We start from the raw sequence: 15,857 nt of genomic DNA on the forward strand, positions 1-15,857 counted from the left end.
ATATATATATATATATATATATATATATATATATATATATATAAAGAAAAGGAACTAAAAAAAATTATAAATTTAATATATATATATATAAAGAATAAATAACAAAGATTAAATATTAACATTTATTATTTGAAAAAAAATCTTTAGTTTTGACAATTTGCCTCCTTTTTCACTTTTACTCAATTAGGACGTTTTTTGTGCGTAAAACGAAAATGTCCATAAAAAGTTTGGTACTGTAGAAACCAAAATTAGAGGAAAAAACAAAGAGGGATGGATCATTACCCACACTGAAAAAGACTTTACTGGTACTGCAGAAACCAAAATTACATCGAAAAATTGTTGTTTCTTTTTTAACAATCCAACTAAATACTCAGATTCACATCAAAGGCATACCCAATGGACTCTTATTTTCGTTTTTTAACTGATTATGACTGATCCATCATATCTGAAATAGAAGCATAACTGGAGGGGTCAAAGTTTCTCAGCTGCTCTGTTGAGCATCTCGTACACTCTTCCTTAGAATAGATATGACATTTGCTGGCTCTTTTGCTCCGAATACTGAACTCCCTGCTACGATGCAGTTTGCTCCTGCCGAAGCCGCCATATCAATGGTTGAAGGACCCAAGCCACCATCCACCTTTGGTACAAACAAAATATATATAACTAGGCTGTAAGGATTAAGACCGAGACATACTGAAATACCACGAAGGTGACTAATGACAAATTACAAGCTTCTCAAGCATGAAAATTGACAACAGAACGCGGCTCGATCCTGCTTACGGACAAGCTTAAGAAATAAACATCTTTCCTATCTTATAATGGAACCTCGAACAGACTGCGACTTGAACAAGTTTCTAGGAAATCCTCTCTTTTCCACCCCACCAATCAAACCTAGAAGGTAAAACATAATTTACTGAAACTAGATTCAGCTACAACTAGGGTTACTGGTTAAAATGATGAATATATTACCAACACAAGTTATTTCTAACTCCATGTAAATATTTTCTTATTTTAACTAAATCTATGACATGGACAATCATAAAATAAGATCGTGTTAAGGTCAATTGTGCTCAGGTTGTCTCGAAAGAAACATGTAGTATCCTTTTCTACATATATTAAACAGACCTAGTTGGAACTAACTGTACTTTTTCGGTTCATTATGTATATGCTCATTCCTCATTCTTGCCATATTCCATCCACACATAATGTTAAAAATCATTCTTAAGTTGACACATGATTGCTTTGACCTCCGAAATATACTGGTTGAGGCATGAAGCATCATAAATCCATAATGGATGTTCCAAGATGCAAGTTTAGTAATGCTGATGATAAATACATCTTACTCCAAGACACAATTATTCAGAACCAATAAGGCACCAAGAAACTCCTAAGAGATAAAAAGTAAATTATCAAGCATGGTTGATAAAGATCATGATGCACTTACTAAAATATGTTGACGACTGTCTTACCTCTATGTCGAGGGAAGGGTATTTCTTTCTCAATGCACGTACCTGATTAATCAAGAAGATCAACCAGGATGCAACGAAATCAATAACTAATAACAGTATGAAAGAAAGAAAGTAAATAGACCTTATCCATCGTTTCAGGCATGAATTTCTGACCACCAAAGCCAGGTTCCACTGTCATGACAAGGACCATCTCTACAGGATTTTCTCCTTCCACCTACAAAACATATACAAAGAACTATGGCTATCGTTACTTTCATTATAACCAATCAATACATGGAAACATGTACAGTAGACCATAGTTTCAGATGGTCATCTTCTTGATTCACTTAGTGGGATTACAACTTCATTCAGATAAAGTGAGACTTGTGGGTTCTATCATAATATTAATCCTAAGCCATCAAATACAAATTAATGTGGTCGATATCTATCTGACTCCTAGGACATCCTGGTATATAAGATCTTGAAATTCTTTCTTTTGCCATACATTTTAACATAACTACACTAATTATTCATCATACTAAGGTGCTTATATATACTAACACAGCAGTATAATGTATTAATAGACTTTATTATATATTAAGGTGTGTAATATATACTAAAACATGCATGTATCAATTGACTTTGTAAGCTACAACCAACCACAGAGGTAGCAAATATAATTATTGACAACTGTGGAAAAACAGATTTATGAGATTAAGAAACCCTGGTTACGAGAACTTGCCAATGGATAAACTTCTTCGACAGGAGTTCCTGGCTTCAAAGCTACACCGGGCCGCATGCCCTTCACCTTTATTTGGTGGACGAGATCTTGCCAATAGTCTACAGAATTATTGTGTAAGAAATTGAACCCAGATAAAAACTGATTTGCAGCTAAAAGAAATGAATTTTCATATCACCTTTAGCCACTTCAACATGAAATGTAAAGCCTGAAGCGCCAGCTTTTGCTAATGGCTCTACATAATCCAATGGATTTGTAACCATAAGATGACAGTCTAAGTATGCCCTGGGAATTGATGAAAGCCATTACATCAGCAAATATTTCTAACAATAATAATAAAACTGAAGCATACAAGAAGCTTGAAAGTAAAAAAAGTAAGCATACTTGGTGTGTTTTCGTAAACTCTCGATGACTGGAGCTCCTATTGTCAGGTTGGGGACAAAGTGCCTGTGAAGGTGAGCAATAAAGATAGTATGAAAGAATAAGCTTTTTTCCTGGTGTAACAAAATCTGATGCATACTAATGCATGTCTCAAATATCAAATAAGCTGGTTGAGGAAATATATACCTGCCTTATCATCTCAAGCTGTGCCTCAAGATACTTGAACAAAACAAGTGTGAGAGAGTCCTTCCACTTAATTTCTGTGCAACTAATCCTAAGCTATGTTATGCGCATAGCCATCCTGGTTCCAATATGTGGAACACATGGCCTGGCAATTTTTAATAATAGAATACCTAATTTTAATGTGTATTATGATTGTTAAATTGTGATTGGCAACCTTTTCTCCATAATTGGAAAACCTAATCTTATTGCTGCTCAGTTTATGAAGAAACTTCACCTAAGTCACAGTGTTGGACAATTAGTACATATGCCTAAATATCAACACTGGGACTCAACTCTCATGCACAAGACCCATGAAATCTAGCTTGTCAAACACCAATAACTATTAGAAATTTGTATCTTTCAAAGTGTCTTGATAATAAATGATGATAAGGAATGTCAAAAACGATGAATGAAGGATGGCACTTCAAGCAAACGTTCAGAAAGTAGGGCGCGGCGGTCGCTGCAAAACCCAGGGCGCGAGCCCGGGCGGAGCGGCCGTCGGTGCAGATCTTGGTGGTAGTAGCAAATATTCAAATGAGAACTTTGAAGGCCGAAGAGGGGAAAGGTTCCATGTGAACGGCACTTGCACATGGGTTAGCCGATCCTAAGGGACGGGGGAAGCCCATCCGAGAGCGTGTCTAGTGTCACGACTTGGGCCTGATGGGCTAATTGGTCTATCAACTTCGTTTGGCCTAAACCACCGATCAAAATGCTTCAACTAAAGTTGATAGTAGTATACTCATCAAACTCTTATAAGCCACTCTTATTCTTACCCATTTTTTATGTGGGACTAATCAGGGTGTTATAATTTTTCTCATTCAAGGGCTTGACATCCTTGTCAATGCCCAACATAACCCAGATCAAACCCTAGCATAGTGCATGTGAGACGTAGCTCAGTAGTGGTTCCACACCGTGATGAGTCATCTAACTCCATTCACGAGTAGTCCTTTCCTTCTCAAGCACCCTCACCATATCTAAATACTAGATCGGCTCTAATACCAAATGTCACGACCTAGGCCTACTAGGCTAATTGGCCTACAAACTTCGTTTAGCTTAAACCACTGAGCAAAATACTTAAAGCTAAAGTTAATAGTAGTATATTCATCTGACCCTTATAAGTCAATCTTAGTCTTGCCCATTTTCGTTGTGGGACTAATCAGCGTGTTATATCACAATAGTTGCGTGGGAGAGATTGTAACACCCCGATTAGTCCCACATTGGAAGTGGGTAAAATTAAGATTGGCTTATAAGGGTTTGATGAGTGTATTATTATCAACTTCATCTTAAGCATTTTGGTTAGTAGTTTGGGCCAAACGAAATTGATAGGCCAATTAGCCCATCAGACCCGGGTCGTGACATTTGGTATCAAAGCTGACCTAATATTTGGGTATGGTAAGGAAGCTCCAATAGGAAAGGACTACATGTGGATGGACTAACCATGCTAGGGTTTGATCTGAGCTAATAGACGAGAACATCAAGCTCTTGAGTGAGGGAAATTGTAGCACCTCGATTAGTCCCACATCAGAAGTTAGACTAATTAACTTACATTGCATTCTCTCAAATTCATCGTATTCATGTCATGATAAATTATCATGAATTATGCTATCAGACATATCTGACCAAAACATAGAAAAAGAAAACAATTGCAATATTTTATACCCTAACATACTTTTAAAAATCACGCCTCATGTGGTAACAATTGTTCTTTGCAAGTGAATCAAATCAACATAATGTTAATATAAACTACTAATGTGTAGATTAAGCATCATAATAGATTGTCCATTAATGTTATAGTCTACTAGATGAGGTTGGTCAACTAATAGGTTTGGTCAGCTAAGGTGACTAGATATGCAGCACTGGCATTCACATTATATACAAATGTAATGTACATCATGTATCGGTGTCAAATATGGTTAATGCAATCAGGTCTATGGACAACAATCACTAATGCAGGAGTTCAAGTGGGTTCGTGAATCACTTTTTAAGAAAACCCTAGTTTCAGAAAAGAAGGTATTAAGTAAGCATATTTGGATATGTTATGGATGGGAAGTTAAATTATATAGGACTGAAAAGTCACAACCACAGAGGCAGTTAATATCTTAGTTTGCAAACAAAGTGTCAACACCTTAAGTTGGATTACCTTATGAAAAGTGAAAAAGGAGATGGTCTTTGTGAGTTTTCGCTTCAAAAGGAAGAATGATGACTAGTTGCTGAAGAGGAACTATCAATCTAAGAAAAGAAGATGAATTGCTGGAAGATGCAATAGAAAATATGCACACAGAATTTATGATGGAATGAACAGCATAATATGATGGTGTCCAATTATAGAAAACTTGTTCTTTCTTTAGGGCAATGTGTCTCTACCCAATGGTTGTATCTGATTGTATATCTGTCATGGTATATCTCATTTTGTGTATTCATCAGTGCAACAGAAAATTGATAATAAAATAATGCAAAACAATCAAAGATCATAAAGTAATAAGAATCCAAAGAATTAATGTCATGAAATAATTGGGGCTCATTATCAGTTTAGCAGAAGAATCCAAGACTAGAATCCATTTAGCAGAAGAATTGGGCTGGACTTGGAGGCAAAAAAGCCAACAACTATTTATTCAGCAACTTTTTTAAGGGTCAGTTAAATCAAATTCCTACATGTTCTAGTATTGTGTGTATCAGATAAAAGAACAAATTATAAACTTATGAAGAACCACAGACAATATACAAAAGTATGTTGTATTATTTCCTGTGCATCGGTCATGTTTCTTAAATAGTCAAAAGTTTTGTTTTCCACCAATATATTAAATCTGGTAGACTCCTCCACTTTACATACCTTTGGGCATAAAATTACTCTTTATGCATGGAACTCCCACAGATGAGGTATGTTCTCAATTTTAAAGGAAGTCATCTTGAAAAATGAAGAGGAAACAAATGTAGGAGACTATTAAGGTTCTATCTCACGAGAGATTTCTATAATAACTAAGAACTAATTAAAGCATCAGATAGCAATGTTTGATGAGCAAAAACCTAATGCAGAAGGCTCCTATATCATTTTGGGTGCCAAAATTCACAATGCTACTTTTACCATTGAGAAAAGATCACTCACCCATCCTGCAAAAAGCATAAAAGTCTATATCAGTTTATCAAGCATACCACAAGGCACAAAATGTTCAAGCTGCTGAATTAGAACATATCTAGAATGTGATGGACAGAGTTTGAAATCTAAAAACCAATTAACAAAATAGAGTAGAAAGATTATTAGAAGATAATTGAAAGAAAAATCAAGAGTCATAATAATATAAATTAAAAATTAAGTGCATCAAAATCTAAGCCTTTACTCCACATGCCAACAAGACAGCTCATGTTGGTTACTAGCAACTAGATGGCAGACGTAAAAAACCAGTCTATAACACTAATAATGACATGGAAATTATTGATAAATGTAGGTGGAATAGATCTAACACTCAAGTCTTGACATACACCCTTAAAGAACCACTAAAGATATCGTGTTGTAGTTGCGCCTTTTTGGCAGTAAATTAAGATAACCACAATGGGATAAGGATACTAAGGTTCCTTCAAGTATCCCGTGGTAGAACCTAGACCCAATGTTTGCCCTACCAAGTCAACCAAAAGATGAACTTTCACAACCTGATCTCCAAAATCAACTCCTTAGAGACAATCGCCAGCCGAATCCGATGCGTTGGCCAAAACTAGCCCAAATCAAGGGATCAATTTGAATCCCAGATTCTTAAGAAGCGAAGGCAAACCAATATGCACCAAAGATGATGAGAAGCGAGACCGGGGAACCCCGTACCATGATGTCCATGTGAAGCCAATCGGCTCCGAAACGCAGCATCCGCTCGGCCTCCGACGCCAAATTCGCGAAGTCCGACGACAGCATCGACGGCGCAATCTTCGCCACCACCGCCATCGGTACTTTCTTTCCTCTGGTCCGTCTGCCTCTCTCTCTCTCTCTCTTTGCCGCAAAAGAGATCCGCGGTTGGTGTTTAATCGTGTTAGGTGACGAGAATGCAAGAGAGAGAGACAGAGACCCGGAGCAAAAGATATGCACGACACGGCGCTATGACCGCGTTTCGATCGACCGAGTTGGGTCCGACGGTGGCTTTGCCCTCCAAAATCCTCTGACCCAAATCTGGCAAATTGACCGGGTTCACGGAAAAGTTAGTTTGTCCAAAAGACACATTAAATTACCCAACAATCTTACCGAACCCATTCCCGAATCCAATCAACTCCTCGAATGAATATATATATATATATATATTGTCCAAAAGACACATTAAATTACCCAACAATCTTACCGAACCCATTCCCGAATCCAATCAACTCCTCGAATGAATATATATATATATATATATATATATATATATATATATATATATATATATATATATATATATATATATATATATATATATATATATATATATATTTCAAACAAGCGAGAGAGAGAGAGAGCAAAATAATATATAAAAATAAGTCAATTTGTTGTCATCCCTACGATGATTAACATGTGACCCATGGGATTGATCTAAGATCAGAGCAACAAAAAAAAAGACAAGAATATTAAAAAGAATATTTACCTACATCCAATTCGGATATTTATTTTTTATTATTACTTGATGTGCGAAGAAAGGAGGATTAGGTCCTAACTGCTGAAGTGGAATAATTATCATGAAGATGAAAATTTTAATTAAAATACAAACTGATCCTGATCACAACTGGTGGTGGGAAGAAAACTAATTTATGGGATGATATGTGGATACTCCTATAAACAACCACATGGACTCGTTCTTTTGATGACTAGATGAAACTAAACCGCCATGGTTATAGCAAAATGAAGAAAAAAAGAAACAGAAATTGGCTATAACCACAATTTCATCGAAACCGCCACTGGTCTCGATAATATGCTTGACAATACTGAACAATTTCATCGGAATTTAACTTGTGCAAACCAATATCAATAAACCAGAGGAATGGAAAATGCATTTTAGCACCACTTAGGGAGAACAGACCAACAGATGGAAGGCGAATAACCACAAAAAAGGAATCTATAACTGATGTAACGTAATGAACTCAGTTGCCCATAAACAAGAAAACCAGTGATTCACGAGTACAGCAAAATAAATAAGGATAGTGGGTTGAACAAATGAACTCAGCGAGTTTTAGCATGTACACGATTTCAAGACAAAAATTATGGACATGTCAAAGAATCACCCTGTGACATTGGACCAATGAAAAATACTATAAACAACAAACGTACGATCATTTCATATATGAATATAACCACCTGACGTACCATCACCATAAAGATGGCACCAGGTTGTACCAGGCCACATTTCCGCAAGCCCACCATCTAGTGCACCAAAAAACTGGAAGTGTAGCTCTCTGTTGTCGTTTACATTGGTCTATATAACCTGTAATAGTGTGACACCGTCAGCTAAAGCATTTCAAGGGATCCACTTTTTAGCCTTTCCATTCGTGCTTGCAATCCGGATAATGCCTTCTCATCCATTGGAAGAACATTGATCTGGGCCAGGGTTTCCCCATCAATATGATCAACTCCATGAAGCACATTACTATTGATATGTGCTAATGGTCGGGCTGAACCATCCAAGCTGCCAGCAGCGGCTGCAGCTTGAATGCTTTTCATCCGCTCTCTGATGGCATCCAGAGTCCCCATTGTTACTGCAGGAGCTGGCAAGATTTCATAACCAGACAACAATAGTTACTAGTCATCTCACCAACTTAATACATAGCCACATGCTCATGCATGCACCAAGTCACCCACACATGCATGCACACATACATATACACGCAGGAGAGAGAGAGAGAGAGAGAGAGAGAGAGAGAGAGAGAGAACCAGCTGGATATCGGTCCATGCGATCATCTCCTAAGTGAGACCTAAACTCTGATGGATCAGTTTGACCCCTCAAAGCTGCTGTTGTCCCACCAGCATCATCTTCCGCATATGGAACAGCAACATTAGAGTATATGCTTTCACTTTTTGCACTAATTGACTTTGTGCGTACAGGAGATAGGGCTCCAAACTTTGGAGATGGGAGAGTTGCTAAGGGAGGTGGAGTTGACATGGGAAGACTAGAAGGCGTCCTTCCAGCAGCTGCATTCTTCTCCATCTGGTGGAACAATAACAAAACAATAAAACACATTTCACAGTGCTAGGATGGAACTCTTCAGGAAAGAAAGAAAATACTCACCTGAGCCAATCCATCTCTAATATAGGTTCTAAAAGCCTCACTAGCATTTTGGAGCTGAGCAAATATATCTACCTATAAAATAACTAGAGAATTTCATCATATATAACACAAGAACAAGAGTTACAAAACTCCTGAACATATGAAAATCAGAATATTCTAACTAAAGTATTTACCTTGGGGTAGAGTTGAGTAATACGGTAGAGTTCATATAGTCCGATGGTACAAGTTTGCTTGTCACCAATTTTCTTAAATACTGCAGCAAGTTCTTGCTATTGCAATTTAAGAAACAAAAAGAAAATCAAAAGTCATTAAGTCACATAACAGACTACAGTCAATTAAGTTATAGCTTGCAGAGTAAAAAAAATACAAAACCAAAAATTGAAGAATTGAAGTCATTAGCACCAAAGGTGAACACCTTCAGTTGAGCATCTACTGAATGTGTTGCATGAGTTGGACTGTTTGAAGCAGTATCACCCCAATTTGTTGGGCCCATGGGACCAGATGGAGTCAGCATTCTAGCAGCTGCAAGCGTCTGAACATGCAACATGTCATATATCAGTCTAGCTCTAATCACATAAACATGATTCTGGTTCAAGCTTCTCAACTTTGTTAACTTTACCTGAAGATTTAGGTCAATATAAGCAAGAATGATAGGTTGAGGCTCTGTATCTATAGGTACCATAGAAAGGTGACCCTTTATAGCTGTACCACGGAGCTTCACAAGTTCATGCAGAACAGTTTTAACCATCCGAAGTGGTTTGTCATCAGCTCCAGCCCTGAGTAACATTAGATTGGATCAGTATATAATGATAGCAAAATAACTGATAAATTTCTTAATTCACAAGTAAACAATAAATCTACCTCCTCCGTATCTCTTCCATTCCCAGTTCTTGCAAGTATACATGAATGCTTTGAAGAACACGATCAAGATCGACTTCGTAAATTGTGCTCTGTAAAACCTGTATTGGCTACCTTGGATGAAGCAAAAGACAAGAAAAACGAAAAAAAGAGCAGTGGACTATGTATGAGCTTCAAAGTATTGTTAAAATGCTACCTTGGTCAGCTTAATTAAACATTTAACAACTAGATCTGAGAACTTCTGATTCCTGGTAATGAGTGCTTCAGAAGATACAGGGGATGAGCACCTCGAGGAGTCCAAAGGTTTCAATAGATTAATTAGCACCACAAAAGATGATGTTCTTTCTGCATTATCCTGCTCAAATAAAGATACTCAATGATATAACGAGTGGAAAATAAAAGACAAAGTACAAGTATAATAGACACAATACCAACCAGAATTTTGAGCATCAAAACATTAAGTGCTTTCAATAATTGGCTACCATCATCCATCAGAGGCACTCTTTCATCCAAAAGCCAAAGAAGAAGTTCAGTGATCAGGTTGTCTAGTGTATTCTCTTTCACAGCATGTGCAAGTTTTTTGATCTGGAAGGCCTGCAGAAAACTAGTTCTCGTAAATTCTGTTCAAGACTGAAAAACAAAATAAAAATTTTCACTGAAAAATAAACACCTGCATAAGTGTATTAAGCACATATTTACAAGATCTTGAAGAAGCTCCAGAGAGGCTGAAGTTAAAGGTATTAGGAACCTGCATAAGTTGACCTTGGAGATATGAGCAGAAAAACAGTAACATCTGTAGCTGAGGATAACAAATAACAGGTTCAAATACCATTGTCGCCAAGCAGGAGACCAATCTATCAGCATCTTTAGCGATATCTTCAATTGAACCGCTGTCAGGGTCACCTGTGACCTGTGTTAGCTCATGGCATATAACTTTCATACCTTCAACTGACTGCAACAAAGTAAAGAATATCTAAGAAAAAGCACCAAAATATAGTAGGTTCAGATAATATGACAACAACGAAATGCATCATTTGAAGTAGCATATGTTATTCTTAAGAACAGAACTGATCCAACCCATCTTGTGCATGCCCAATTTTAGTCAATCTGATAACTCTTTCCAGTGTTCAAGTAAAAGAATGTATCTTAAACCATAAAAGAACCAATAAACTATCAAGAAACTGAAAATATAATATAATAAATATATCTAAATAACCTTCCAAATGTAATGTAAACTGAACAGAAGTGAATTCAACAAGTACGTGGGGGAAATGCTTTCTCAAGATGCAACAAATGAGTTATGCTGAAATAGAAGTCCAATTGGCGGATACACCTTAGCATCATCCAAGACTAATCTAATTTTGGATGATTTATCAGCCTTTTGATAAAAAACTGATCAATATCAGCTATAATTGGTTATTCTCAATCAGAGTTGGTTGTTATTGACCAATTCTACAAATTTAGCAGTGTAACATCCTGATTAGTCCCATATCGAAAGTGAACAAGATTAAAATTGACTTACAAGAGTTTGATAAGTGTTCTACTATTAACTTTAGCTTAAACATTTTGGCTAGTGATTGGGTCAAATGAAGTTAATAGACCAATTAACTCATCAGGCCCGAGTCATGACATTTGGTATCAGAGCCGACCTAATATTTGGGCATAGTGAGGAGGCTCAAGTAGGAAAGGACTACCCGTGGATGAAGTCAGAGGACTCGTTACGTAGAGCCACCATTGGGCTACGACTCACATGCACCATACTAGAGCTTGATCTGAGCTATGTTGAACCTTGACGAGAACGTCAAGCTTTTGAGTGGAGGAGATCGTAGCATCCCAATTAGTCCCATATCGAAAGTGGGCAAGATTAAGATTGACTTATAAGGGTCTAATGAGTATACTACTTTCAATTTTAGCTTAAGCATTTTGGCCAATGATTGAACCAAACTAAGTTGATAGGCTAACTAGCCTATCAAGCCCGAGTCATGCAAAGCAGCCTCAAAATAAAAAAAAGAGGAGTCGATAAGTGAAATGAGTGCAAGGAAAACAAGAGGGAAGCATAGACGAAAGTATGAGAAAAAGAAACTCACGCCTTTGTGAAACATAATAAGAGACACTAGTATTGCATTTGCTATTTGTTAAAACAATCATATTTGTTTTCTCATTAGTGTTGCAATGTTTGTTGTCCACAATCATGTATGTTGGATATGATACAGAGTGAAAAGAAAAGGAAAAAAAGTATAGGGATGATTGTAATAATAAGAGGGCTACCGTGGGATCCAAATTCTAGTCTCAAATTCATAGCATGGTCTCTTCACATAATCGTTTTCCTTATTTGTCTTTGTATTGCCTCATACATATATTATCAAAGAATACATATGATAGTATATTTGTATGATATGTGTCGTATTTATTTTTTGATAATTACAGCATGAATAGTTATTCATGCATTATTCATAGTTTTTAGATGTTTTTCTTTTATATTTTAATTTCATACTTTTTAAGTTAAACACCTTATGAAATATCAAGATAAACGAATCATTTTCGCATATAATATCTTCATTTTTCTCATATTTTATGCTATTTTTCATAAAGTTTTATCATTATCACTACATAGTTTTTTCATGTTCCTCTGGTTTGTTTTCAAATGACCCACCATCAAATCATAGTTCTCTACACAGACAAAACTTTGGATCTAATTGTTAGGACCCTTTTTTTGAGCTTTTGAATAATGTTTATTGAGTCAGTTTAGTTCAGTTATTTATTGAGTCTGTTTAGTTCAATTAGAATCGGGTAGAAGTTTATTTAATATTTAATTATTATTAAGAGTCCACGTCCTGGTGGACTCTAGGTGGAACTCTATAAATAGTGATGTAACCCTTTCTTTAAATCAATCAATTAATGAAATATTATTCCAGTTTGTTATGACAAACTCAAGGAGGCCGATCCCCTTGAAGCGATCAAGGAGGCCGATCCCCTCAAAGTGATCATCCCCTTTTCTTCCATTTCTCCCCTTTTTTCCACGATAAGACCTTAGGGTCTTATCATTTGGTATCAGAGCGATGATTCTTGGCGTTCTCGCTGTAGTGTTATCTTAGCTATCAAAAAAAAAAGAGAGAAATTTGTGGGAGGAACGGTGAAACCGACAGCCATGAACATCGATCCTTCTCAATCGAGAAGGAACCTCTACGTCCCGGCCAACGACCACCGTTGCCCCTTCTCCATCACCGTTGCTGTTGCCTAGCCAACAACCACCACCGCTGGCCCCTCGCTGCAGTTATCTTCATCGTAAAAAAAAAAAAAGAAGAGGAAACGATGAGAGGAAGAAGCCGCAGCCACGCACCCCTGCTTCCCATGCTTCCGGCCAGCCCACCTGCCGTCGCTGCTCTCCGGTCAGCGATCACTACCGCCGCTGTTGCCCAGCAAGTAGCCACCACTGCCCCCACCCGGCCAACGACCTCTCCTCCTCACTTCCCCATCTTGCTCGAGCGAGAAGGACCGCCGGTGCCGTTTCCCAGCCAGAGGACCACCCCATCGTCGCTTCTACCATCGGCGACGCTTCCCTAGTCCGCCATCATGGCAGCCCCCCCTTTGGTCACAGTCGCCGGTTGCCGCAGCCCCTCCTTGCAGTAGTTGCAGGAACAGAGCTTCCTCTGTTGCCGCAGCCCCTTGTCGATCGTAGTCGTGACCCTCGCTGCCTCCTCCTTCTCCATCGCCGCCACTGCTTCCCGGTCGCTCGACCACCGTCGCCCCTGCTTCTCGGCAGCCCGCACCGCTGCTTCCCTTCTTCCCCACCACCGTTGCAAGGCAACTCCTCCACCACCGTCGTTGCTTCCTGGCCACTCTACCACCACAGCCGCTGCTCCCCGGCCAGCGACCTTAGCCCCCTCGCTGCCCCATCTCGCTCGAGCGAGAAGGGCCACGACCGCTACTTCGCAGCCAGCGGACCACCCCCTCGTCACTTCTACCGTCGGCGACACTGCCCTAACCACGCCACCATCGCTGCCCCCCCTTGGGTCACAGCCGCAATCGCTCAACCATCCCTTCACGTGGCGATCAAAACAAGGCAACCATGACCATCACAGCCACCGCCATTTCCTCAACTGCACGTGATCCCTCGTCGTCACCAGCGCCTCCTTTTTCTGAGCTTTTGAATAATGTTTCTTAAGTCAGTTTAGTTCAATTATTTATTGAGTCTGTTTAGTTCAATTAGAATCGGGTAGAAGTTTATTTAATATTTAATTATTATTAAAAGTCCAAGTCCCGGTGGACTCTAGGTGGAAATCTATAAATAGTGATGTAACACTTTCTTTAAATCAATCAATTAATGAAATATTATTCCAATTTGTTATGACAAACCCAAGGAGGCCGATCCCCTCGAAGCGATCAAGGAGGTCGATCCCCTCAAAGTGAACATCCCCTTTTCTTCCATTTCTCCCCTTTTTTCCACGATAAGACCTTAGGGTCTTATCATTTGGTATCAGAGCGATGATTCTTGGCGTTCTCGCTGTAGTGTTGTCTTAGCTATCAAAAAAAAAAAAGAGAGAAATTTGTGGGAGGAACGGCGAAGCCGACAACCATTAACGTCGATCCTTCTCAATCAAGAAGGAACCTCTACGTCCCGGCCAACGACCATCGTTGCCCCTTCTCCATCACCGTTGCTGTTGCCTAGCCAACAACCACCACCGCTGCCGCCGCTGGCCCCTCGCTACAGTTATCTTCATCGTAAAAAAAAAAAGAAGAGGAAACGATGAGGAAGAAGCCGCAGCCACGCACCCCTGCTTCCCATGCTTCCGGCCAGCCCACCCGCCGCCGCTGCTCTCCGGTCAGCGATCACTACCGCCGCTATTGCCCAACAAGCGGCCACCACCGCCGCCACTGCCCCCACCCGGCCAACGACCTCTCCTCCTCGCTTCCCCATCTCGCTCGAGCGAGAAGGACCGCCGGTGCCGTTTCCCGGCCAGCGGACCACCCCATCGTCGCTTCTACCATCGGCGACGCTTCCCTAGTCCGCCATCGTGGCAACCCCCCCTTTGGTCACAGTCGCCGGTTGCCGCAGCCCCTCCTTGCAGTGGTTGCAGGAACAGAGCTTCCTCTGTTGCCGCAGCCCCTTGTCGATCGTAGCCGTGACCCTCGCTGCCTCCTTCTCCTTCTCCACCGCCGCCACTGCTTCCCGGTCGCTCGACCACCGTCACTGCTGCTCCCCGACCACCAACCTTCCCCTCTCCAGCACCGTTGTCCCTACTTCCCGACAGCCCGCACCCCTGCTTCAGCCCGCCGCACCGCTGCTTCCCTTCTTCCCCACCACCGCTGCAAGGCAACTCCTCCACCATCGTCGTTGCTTCCTGGCCGCTCTACCACCGCAGCCCTGCTCCCCGGCCAGCGACCTTCGCCCCCTCGCTGCCCCATCTCGCTCGAGCGAGAAGGGCCACGACCGCTACTTCGCAGCCAGCGGACCACCCCCTCGTCACTTCTACCGTCGGCGACGCTACCCTAACTGCGCCACCGTCGCTGCCCCCGCTTGGGTCGCAGCCACAATCGCTCGACCATCCCTTCACGTGGCGATCAAAACAAGGCAACCACGACCATCGTAGCCACCGCCATTTCCTCAACTGCACGTGATCCCTCGGCGTCACCAGCGCCTCCTTCTACAGTGCGCCAGAGACAGAGCAACGCTGCCTTCCATCCGCGCCGTCACAGCCACCACAGCGGAGCTACCCCCAGCCACACCACTATCGCTGCCTCCCAGCCCTCAACAGCAGCGATCCCTCCACGCAGCGACTGCAACAAGCATCGTTGCCTCCCATCCGCACCGTCACAGTTACCGCGGCGGCGAGCCCTTGGCGGCGCTGCCCCCAGCCACACCATCGTCGCTGCCTTCCCTTGAGTCGCAATCGTCACTGCAGGTTGCCATCACCGCAGCCTCAACCCGGTTGCTCGGTGATCACCCCCTTGGGTCACAGCAGCTGCAGCCACACC

At 40.7% G+C, this 15,857-nt stretch overlaps 2 protein-coding genes across 4 annotated transcripts in view; both read right to left on the minus strand.

The window, feature by feature from the left end:
• Positions 1-278: 278 nt before the first annotated feature.
• Positions 279-6,831, minus strand: LOC135652077 (ribulose-phosphate 3-epimerase, cytoplasmic isoform). The gene is made up of 8 exons (XM_065172725.1): positions 6,602-6,831; positions 5,894-5,898; positions 2,572-2,634; positions 2,366-2,472; positions 2,191-2,288; positions 1,591-1,683; positions 1,470-1,511; positions 279-637 (listed from the first exon to the last, which is right to left on the minus strand). Exons 1-8 carry the CDS (start codon positions 6,716-6,718, stop codon positions 482-484), a joined length of 681 nt encoding a protein of 226 aa, XP_065028797.1. The 5' UTR covers positions 6,719-6,831; the 3' UTR covers positions 279-481.
• A 1,177-nt stretch (positions 6,832-8,008) lies between these two features.
• Positions 8,009-15,857, minus strand: part of LOC135652668 (protein MOR1-like) — a 37,038-nt gene continuing 29,189 nt past the window's right edge. For 2 of the 3 annotated variants that reach the window (XM_065173780.1, XM_065173779.1), the window contains 11 exons: positions 10,711-10,833; positions 10,552-10,629; positions 10,317-10,475; positions 10,078-10,236; positions 9,885-9,982; positions 9,643-9,799; positions 9,439-9,555; positions 9,197-9,292; positions 9,024-9,095; positions 8,669-8,942; positions 8,009-8,502 (listed from right to left, as the gene is read on the minus strand). In XM_065173780.1, the coding sequence (XP_065029852.1) occupies positions 8,246-8,502; positions 8,669-8,942; positions 9,024-9,095; positions 9,197-9,292; positions 9,439-9,555; positions 9,643-9,799; positions 9,885-9,982; positions 10,078-10,236; positions 10,317-10,475; positions 10,552-10,629; positions 10,711-10,833 (1,590 nt within the window). In that variant the 3' untranslated portion in view covers positions 8,009-8,245. Of the gene's footprint in view, positions 8,503-8,668; positions 8,943-9,023; positions 9,107-9,196; positions 9,293-9,438; positions 9,556-9,642; positions 9,800-9,884; positions 9,983-10,077; positions 10,237-10,316; positions 10,476-10,551; positions 10,630-10,710; positions 10,834-15,857 lie in introns of those variants that run through there. The other variant, XM_065173781.1, reaches the window with a different exon arrangement.

Source organism: Musa acuminata, chromosome BXJ3-11 (genome assembly GCF_036884655.1).
Source record: "Musa acuminata AAA Group cultivar baxijiao chromosome BXJ3-11, Cavendish_Baxijiao_AAA, whole genome shotgun sequence".
Classification (NCBI taxonomy): domain Eukaryota; kingdom Viridiplantae; phylum Streptophyta; class Magnoliopsida; order Zingiberales; family Musaceae; genus Musa; species Musa acuminata.

Bases quoted from the DNA above. Each gene is read 5' to 3' on its own strand.
- LOC135652077 (XM_065172725.1), bottom strand. From the start codon at position 6,718: ATGGCGGTGGTGGCGAAGATTGCGCCGTCGATGCTGTCGTCGGACTTC. The intron at 1,684-2,190 runs GCAAGTTCTCGT...TATGTTTTGTAG, and splicing joins TCGAAGAAGTTTATCCATTG to GTGGAAGGAGAAAATCCTGT. The intron at 1,512-1,590 runs GTCTATTTACTT...TTGATTAATCAG, and splicing joins TGCCTGAAACGATGGATAAG to GTACGTGCATTGAGAAAGAA.